Raw genomic sequence first — 8,371 nt, 5'->3', positions numbered from 1 at the left:
TATGCACGTGTGCTGCGCTCAGCTCGGTGGGAGACGCAACATGTACGGAAGACGACATCGTGAAAAGCCCTGAAGGGAAAACAGGTCGGCCTGAAAGGTTCATTAATATTACCTACATGTTTTTGACGCCTGTCTGCCTGTCTGCCTGCCTGTCTGCCTGTCTGCCTGTCTGCCTGTCTGTCTGTCTGCCTGTCTGCCTGCCTGCCTGTCTGCCTGCCTGCCAGCCTGCCTGTCTGTCTGTCTGCCTGTCTGCCTGCCTGCCTGCCTGCCTGCCTGCCTGCCAGCCTGCAGGATTATGGAAAACCTGCTGGATGGATGTTGATGAAAAGTTCTATTTCCTGTTACATTGTGTAAATTGTAAATTGTAAACAGCGTGTAGATAATTTAATGGACAATAGAACTATTGTATTTTTCATGATATTGATATTGATATTGTCTTTTGAGCTGCCATGACGGTGAACTTTCCCCACTGAGGGATCAATAAAGTTTATCTTATCTCAATAATGGTCTTGGTCTTGGTCTTTGGCGACCAAGACCGACCCTTTTAATGTAACGAATCCCTAAAACATCAAACAAACAAATCCTAATTGTGTCCGACGGGCCGATTCTGCTTCAGGCTATTTGCTGTGAGAATCTAAAGTGTCCCGACGCTCATGAAACGGACTCTCGGCTGCGGGACAAAGGCGACAGCCGAAAAACAGCTCCTTTAAAATGACTTTAATGATTCTCCACATTTCATTCTGAGAGCGAAGGGTTAACCGTGTCCGTTCCGTGGAAGAGGAAAGCCGTCGGATTGGATCGATGGAGCCAACAGAGGCTCCGCTGGTTTCACGCTGATGACCGGAGACACGTCAAAAGGCAACATGTGAGTTTAAGACGGGGCCCACGCCAGACGTGTTGGCATGGCAACAACCAGGGAGACCGTTTCAACAGGTAAACTGGACTCAGACGACCAGAGGAGGCTTCAGGTAATCGTTCTCGACGCTGATTGGCTGTCTGCGGCTTCGGACCATGCTGGACCATCGTGAAACTGGGAGACCAGTTCCAGTAACAGACCGGTCCAGTTCTGTCGTCACGGGAACCGATATGAGAAATCCAACCAGCCAAGGACCCGGAGCAGAGTCCCCCTCCAGCCATCAGGAATCCGGATTCAGTCTGACTGCTGGAGCCGGAGCCTCACATCGGCGCATAAATGAACGCAGCAATGATTGATTGATTGATTGATTGATTGATTGATTGATTGATCGATTGATCGATGAGTTTCCAGTCGTCGGCTCACTTGTTGCCCCGAGGAGTCCTCTGTTTGCTCATGGTCGTCAGCATCTGGCTGATGTACGAGGTCAGGAGATCATCCATCTTGTAGCCCTGAGGTCAAAGGTCAGACATATCCGTAATATTGAAAGTCCGGGCCGACTGGCCGAGCCGGTTTCTCACCAGAGACGTCTCACACAGCAGCTTGCTGCCCCGAACCAGGTTCCCGATGGTGAGGTGGAAGTAGGTGTTCCCGCTGCTCCAGTTTGAGATCTTGGTGAAGGAGTGAGTGATGAGGATGCCCTGCAGGGGGGGAGCGAGACGCAGGGGCATCAAGACCCGGACCCCAAACCACCGGGCCGCCAGGGTCCGGTACCGGTCCGTGAGCCCTTTGTTAGCGGCCACACGGAAAGAATAAATCATTTCTAGAATTTCCATTGTATCGATTATTAGAATCTGACAGGTATTTTATTTTGAAAAACCACCGGACTTCCTTCACCTGTCAAGCTTCTCAGTCACGTGACACGTTACTAAAAAAAACAAACTAAAATGAGTAAAAAACAAATGTCTTCGGAGAACTTCTTTACTTAGGAGAAAAGCCCAACTGAGGAGGAAGAGGAGGAGGAAGAGGAGCAGCCGACGACCTCCGAGAGAAGAACGCTTCTTTTACCAGGAGTCGGACTTGGTTCTAAATCCTTCATTCCGCATGAAGCTGGTTGTGACTTTTATGGAAGTACCACTCCGGACCAGCAGGGGGCTGCATTTAAAACCCGAAGACCTGTTCAGTGACTCACCTTCGAATTTGGATCAATGAGACTGACTCCATGCTTATTGATCGCTATCAGGAGGGTTTCTGGGTAATTGGGATCAGTTGTTTGCTGAGGAGAAAATAATGTTTTTTTAAAATACCGTTGGAAAGTAACTGATTACTTTGACTCACTTTATCATCGGGGTTTACCTTGACCTCGAAGAAGGCGGAGCCAAACGTGGGCCACTTGTAGATGATCTTCAGGAAGCAGAGCTTGGCGTCTTCTCGGCTTTTTCCCGAGTGTTTGTTGAACATCGACACGACGGACTGAGGAGACGGGAGATCAACGAATAACCGCGTGTCTTGTCTCTGGCGGGGACACGTCCTCGGAGGTGGACTCACCCTCCTCCGGTCGTCGGGGGACTGATGTCTGATCTGGTCCTGGGGGACGAGCTCCTTCAGGATCTTGGACATGCTGTTGAAGTGAGACTTGTCCTCGTCAAACTTCACCCTGTAGATCAGCGCCGCCAGCTGGTTGGTCTCCTCCCTCGGACAGGTGTGGTACCCTCGGAGATACTTGGGCAGCTCCTGCAGAGTCGGGACAGTCTCTTGAAACATGAACAAATCCTGATTGATCAATATTCGACTAATACTTCCCGTTTACTGAGGTTTTACTTGTATTTGTATTAATACTTGTACTGCAGTGAAGTACTTCTTCCTGGTTCCAGGTAGAACTCACTTGGTAATAATGAAAGATGGAGTCGGCCATGGAGTCTTTTCCTGGCACCGTGTTGGTCCACAGCTTCTTCATGAAGAACACCTGGTAGGTCAGTGAAGGCACCACACCTGAACACACAGGTGATGAAGAGGAGGAAGATCACTCAGAGAGAGACACTTCAGAGAGGAGCCGCTTCGTCTTACCGTCTTTCCCATGTCTGGCTTTCTTGATCCAATCGGTCAGGTGTCTGACGAAGTCAAAGAAGAAGTCTCCCTCAGGTACGCTGATCACCTGTACAGACGCAGAGAACATCACCTGTCTGCCAAACACCTGAACCTGACCAAGAATCTGTACTGCAGTCACACGACAGGTGTTCACTGGGGGCTACACAGGCGATTACTGGACTACACAGGTGATTACTGGACTACACAGGTGATTACTGGACTACACAGGTGATTACTGGACTACACAGGCGATTAATGGACTACAAAGGCGATTACTGGACTACACAGGCGATTACTGGACTACACAGGCGATTACTGGACTGCACAGGCGATTACTGGACTACACAGGTGATTACTGGACTACACAGATGATTACTGGGCTACACAGGTGATTACTGGGCTACACAGGTGATTACTGGACTACACAGGTGATTACTGGACTACACAGGTGATTACTGGGCTACACAGGTGATTACTGGACTACACAGGTGTTTGGTGGACTACACAGGTGATTAATGGACTAAATGAAACGTCTTCTTCACCTTGTCGGTGATCTTCACAAACAGACTGAACCCCTCTGAGGATTTGAGCAGGAGTCGTCCAGAAATGTTGTGACAGAAGTCTTTAGCTTTGGTGCTCGACTCCACCTCAAACACCTGAGAAAACAACCACACTGATGGTGAACCTGTGCAGGTGTTGTCTGTAGGATCAGTGTAACCTGCACTGGCGGTATTCGATTGGTCACGACTGACCTCGTCTGAGTCATCAGGGAAGTAAACTTTGTGGAAGATCTGAGTGGTCTTATGTTGGATGGCCTCCACCTCCACCAGGTGAGGGGGGTACTTCCTGCACCCGTTACTGTAACAGACCACGTGATGTCATCACAGAGGTCAGGTGTCAGTGCAGCAGACAGAGGGGCGGGGCGCTGTTACCGTAGGGCTTTCTGCAGCCGCTGCATGCAGTCCGGAGCCAGAGGATAATGTTTCTTGGCCTGGAGGAACTTCTGGACGTGAGGCAGCAGGATGTTACTGGGAGGAAACAAACCAGTACAGAGCCACAGCAGCTCCCAGCCCTTCTCCTCGCTGTACCTACAGACGGATACAGAGGCCAGGATCTTTGCTGCTCCTGGTAACATTCCCAACATTCCCTGAACATCCAGAAGGCTTTGAGTTGTGTTGCTAGCAGTCACACAGACGGGTAAACGGCGGTAACGGCGTGCCCTCCGGCCGAGGTAAATGCAGACCCACTTGATGTGGTTGTCGGTGATCTGTTTGAGGATCTGACAGAAGATCTCGTCCTTCAGCGGTTCAGCCTTCAGCGCTCCTTCAAAGATCTGGTCGGTGAGCTCGTTGACTGAGCGCGCGCGCTTGGACGGATAGTCGCCCGTGTACTTCATCACAGGTACGCAGCAGGTTAAGGACATGCCGGCTGACGTAGATCAGGCCAAAGGAAGTGGATCTGCATCTTTCTACAACTCTCCATACTTTCACAACGAGGCAGGAGGTCAGAGGTCAGAGGTCTTCAGTTGTACTACAATGAAAGACAAAGCTGTAGACCACCAACAGAAAATCAATTCTGATAATCACGAGACTGGACCTCCATCCCTGGGAGGAGGTCTCTGGGGAAGGATATCCACGAAGGCCAGGCAGGCCTCCTGGGCCAGCTCCTCGTGAACCTGGACCTTCTTGAGCAGAGGCTGTTTTAGCGGCTCCCGGCTGCAGCTCCACAGACGCTCCTTCCCTCTGGACTTGGACATCATCACCCGACTCAGGGTGCTCTTAGGAGGAGACCTGAAACCGTCAACGTGCACCGATTGACGATTGACTGGGAGGTCTGCATTGTGTGGAACGATTGATCCATGCACTGGACGTCATAGGAGGAGGAAGAGGCGACTCGCCTGAAGTAGTCGAAGGAGAACTCCTCCAGTGTGTAGGCTTTTATCTTCTCTTGGTCGACACGATTGATCAGGGACAAAGCGATTGATTCTCTCCTCTGATCAGGAGTCATTGTCACCAGGGCCTGATGGATAGGGGAGGAAATAAATCAATATATGTTGGTTTCATGTCTGATGCTCTTCAGGTCAAGATCCATGAAACCTAGAAACTGCTGTCTAGTCTCTGCCGTCTAGTCTCTGCTGTCTAGTCTCTACTCTCCAGTCTAGTCTCTGCTGCCTAGTCTCTGCTGTCTAGTCTCTACTCTCCAGTCTAGTCTCCGCTGTCTAGTCTCTGCTGCCTAGTCTCTGCTGTCTAGTCTCTACTGCCTAGTCTCTGCTGTCTAGTCTCTGCTGCCTAGTCTCTGCTGTCTAGTCTCTGCTGCCTAGTCTCTGCTGTCTAGTCTCTACTGCCTAGTCTCTGCTGTCTAGTCTCTACTCTCCAGTCTAGTCTCTGCTGTCTAGTCTCCAGTCCAGTCTTCATTCTCCGGTCCTCCGTCTCAAGTGTCCTTCCACCAGTAGCGGTTCAACTCACCACCAAGTCGTACTGTGGCCTGGTGATGGTCGGCAGCACGTAGACACAGTCGGAAGGAAAGTCTCCTCTGTGTTTGGTCCTGTCGTTGATGCCATGAGCCCATCCGGAGTTCAGGACGTTCTCTCCATCGTGTTCGTCCAGGATGATCAGATCCCCTTTGGAGAAACTCAGGAATGTGGAATCTGAGGTTTCTGTTCGTTAAAAACAAACCCAGCTGTTACAACACCAAAGATATGAAGGCACGTCTTCTCTGTGGCCATCGGTGGACCCTACCAGGATCAGGACAGTCCAGAAGTCCCACCACAAACTTGGACCTCTTCCTCAGGCCCTCCAGGAAGGAGACCACCAGATCCCGGATGTCCTCTGCATTGTTGGAGGTGAACGTGTACTCGTCCCCCTTGATGGTGGCCAAGGTGAAACTCTGACCCTGAAGTTTACCCCCTCTGGGTTGTTATGACGACAGAAAGAGCAGATAGTCCATTATTGGCCGGTATCTTCCCTCCTCTCGCCTCAAGACGAACCTCCAGGTGTCTCCATACCTACTGCTGGACACAGCCGTGATCTCTGGGAAGGAGAGCTCCAGAAGAACCTGCTCCTGCTCGTCCACAAAGTAGACCCCGGTCCAGTTCACCGCAACGATCACGTCATTCTTTGGCAGGCTGGGTCCTGTGGACGGACAGAGTACAGCGATACCTGTGCGGCACGGAGCAGCAAATGTACTCCGACTAGAGTTACACACCTGAGAACTTAAAGGCCTCGTAGAAGCGCGAGAAAAGCAAAGGCCACTTCAAACGAGCGAAATCCACCACGTCCTCCTTCACCCGCTGCGTGTTCAGCCTCCTCCTGGTGTGTAACCCCTGGACAGGCGGTTGGACTTATAGTCGCCCTACCGGTACTACCTGTGTGTGTGTGTGTGTGGGGGGGGGGTATCGTAGTCCAGCTCGTACCTTTTTGTGGGCGCTAACGACGAGCTGAAGCCACCACGCTGCCGTCTTGGTGGAGGTGAGTTCTCTGTCAGGGATGTAGGTCGGGATGAGGCTGAGGAGGCGATCCTGCAGGACCTCTGAGCCGTAGTCCACGTAGTACTGCTGGGACGCCAGCTCTGCCAGGTCCTCCTCCTCCACCAGGACAGAGACCGTCATGAGACAACGACGCCGGCTGCTTTTCTGTCGCTAACATTAGCATATCTGCAGCTAGCGGTGCTTCTCACCCTCTCACAGCGGTACTCGCCAAACTTCACCCCTCTGACGATTTGCTGGTAGATGAGGCTGGTGGCCACGAGGTCCTCGGTGGGGTTGTGCCAGGGGCTGAAGACCTCCTTCCTGAAGAACAGCCTCCAGGGGGCGTTCCTCTCCTGCGCGCCCTGCTCCTTCGCGTACTGCTCACACTGGGAGACGGCGTCCATCACGTGGTCGCTGCCGCTGCCCAGTGACGACACCTGGAGAAGCCAACGGCTGTCAGTGACGCCATCCTGTTTCTGAAGAGTCCGCCAGAACCAGAACCAGAAGCAGAAGCAGAACCAGAACCGGGCTTTCACCTTGTCAAACAGGGCGATGTAGAGCGAGAAGCCAAAGCGGTCCTGGAGCTCGATCTTGTCAGCCAGAGCGCTGCAGAGCTCGCTGGCGGTGGTGGCCGAGTCCGCCAGCAGCGTCTTCGTGGTTCCGTCCATGAACGTCACGGGGAGCATGATGGGCTTCTTGGACTTTGTGGCCTGAGGGACGAGGTTTGTTAGTTTATGTTTAGTAAATGTCCTTCAGACTCAGAAGCACTCAGAGAGCACAGACCTCCCCCAAGCTGCTCGTTCCCTCCTAACCGGATCTACACCGTCCACATGGTGATCTGGATCAGCACCAGAAGGTTCTAGATTGTTCTTCACCAAGCATTTATTCAATGCATATTTTACAAGATTTTTTTTTTTTTAAGCCTCCATTATAAGTAAATGGGAAAATCCAGATGTTTTAGTATCCAGATGGGAGTCCGGATCGCTCTCAGAATTGAATGGATCTAAGACCAGGAACATCATGTCTTCCGGCATGGCGACGGGCTGCAGCAGGTTCAGTACCTGAAGCTCCAACCAAGATGGCGGCTGCGTTCTGGTGCGGTTGACGAACGTCCTCCTCAACCGTTCCTCACAATACGGAGCGTAAGCAGGAGGACCGTTATTCAGGAACGTCCTTAAATGCTTCAACGGACACGGCAGGACGGTTATCAGAGTTCGGCCATCGATGACCTCTGTGGGGCGTCGCCTCACCTTCAGGAACTTCTCCGAGGGGGCGAAGCAGCCGACGCACAGCGACAGCAGGATCCACCCGCGGGCGTGGCTGCTCTTGGAAGGGTTCTGAGTCAGCTGCTTGCAGATTTGACAGTAGATCTCATCCCTGGACCCAGAAGAAACAGAACCAGCAGCTTCAAGCACAACCAGAAGTCCAGCCCAGTCCAGCCAGCGTGGGCTGCAGCCCAAACCTGAACCACAACCACAATTAGCCAAGGTGGCTAAGACGCTTCGAAGGAGGAGTCTGGGCTAGAACTGTGACCTCTGAACCCAACGTCACCCTGACTGCTGTGGTCTTTCCTTCAGCCCCGCCCTCTGGACTCTGACCGGAACCACCAACAGTCTTATTCACTGGGCTTGGCGTTAGCTTCAAGGATGGCTCAGACTCTGACAGCATCCGGTAGCTCACCTGAGGGCGGGCCTCAGGATGCCGTTGCCAATGATGAAGTGAAGTTTCTCCAGGTTGGAGGTGGGTCGGTCCTCCAGCATGCTGTTCCCCTGTAGGCCGGCGTCGCCCTCTGTCCACCGCCTGGTCACCTGCAACCGCCAGGAAGCAAGCGTAAACCAGCAGTGGGTGACGCTAACCGGATCTGTGGCTCATCTCGGTCCGCTGCGGCTCAGGGTCCAGGTCCTGGACCCGAGTGAACCCGTCTACCTGGACCGGGTCGGTTCAACACAGGTGAGACGCCACAG

The 8,371-nt window shown here is 52.5% G+C and overlaps 1 protein-coding gene across 1 annotated transcript in view; it reads right to left on the bottom strand.

Annotated features, from left to right (window-relative positions):
• Positions 1–1,275: 1,275 nt before the first annotated feature.
• LOC137900610 (unconventional myosin-VIIa-like) overlaps positions 1,276–8,371 on the bottom strand; it is a 17,573-nt gene continuing 10,477 nt past the window's right edge. The window contains exons 26-48 of the mRNA XM_068744726.1: positions 8,088–8,215; positions 7,658–7,784; positions 7,469–7,588; positions 6,944–7,117; positions 6,617–6,844; positions 6,354–6,524; positions 6,146–6,263; positions 5,946–6,072; positions 5,680–5,849; positions 5,407–5,597; positions 4,839–4,960; positions 4,574–4,731; positions 4,189–4,342; positions 3,874–4,029; positions 3,694–3,799; positions 3,484–3,597; positions 2,921–3,008; positions 2,739–2,845; positions 2,402–2,587; positions 2,210–2,326; positions 2,046–2,129; positions 1,435–1,554; positions 1,276–1,365 (exon numbers count right to left, since the gene is read on the bottom strand). Coding sequence (XP_068600827.1) covers positions 1,276–1,365; positions 1,435–1,554; positions 2,046–2,129; positions 2,210–2,326; positions 2,402–2,587; positions 2,739–2,845; positions 2,921–3,008; positions 3,484–3,597; positions 3,694–3,799; positions 3,874–4,029; positions 4,189–4,342; positions 4,574–4,731; positions 4,839–4,960; positions 5,407–5,597; positions 5,680–5,849; positions 5,946–6,072; positions 6,146–6,263; positions 6,354–6,524; positions 6,617–6,844; positions 6,944–7,117; positions 7,469–7,588; positions 7,658–7,784; positions 8,088–8,215 — 3,156 coding nt within the window. The remainder of the gene's footprint in view (positions 1,366–1,434; positions 1,555–2,045; positions 2,130–2,209; positions 2,327–2,401; positions 2,588–2,738; positions 2,846–2,920; positions 3,009–3,483; positions 3,598–3,693; positions 3,800–3,873; positions 4,030–4,188; positions 4,343–4,573; positions 4,732–4,838; positions 4,961–5,406; positions 5,598–5,679; positions 5,850–5,945; positions 6,073–6,145; positions 6,264–6,353; positions 6,525–6,616; positions 6,845–6,943; positions 7,118–7,468; positions 7,589–7,657; positions 7,785–8,087; positions 8,216–8,371) is intronic.

The sequence above is a fragment of the Brachionichthys hirsutus genome, chromosome 10 (assembly GCF_040956055.1).
Source record: "Brachionichthys hirsutus isolate HB-005 chromosome 10, CSIRO-AGI_Bhir_v1, whole genome shotgun sequence".
Classification (NCBI taxonomy): Eukaryota; Metazoa; Chordata; class Actinopteri; order Lophiiformes; family Brachionichthyidae; genus Brachionichthys; species Brachionichthys hirsutus.
This window is presented reverse-complemented; position numbering and strand designations above follow the sequence as displayed.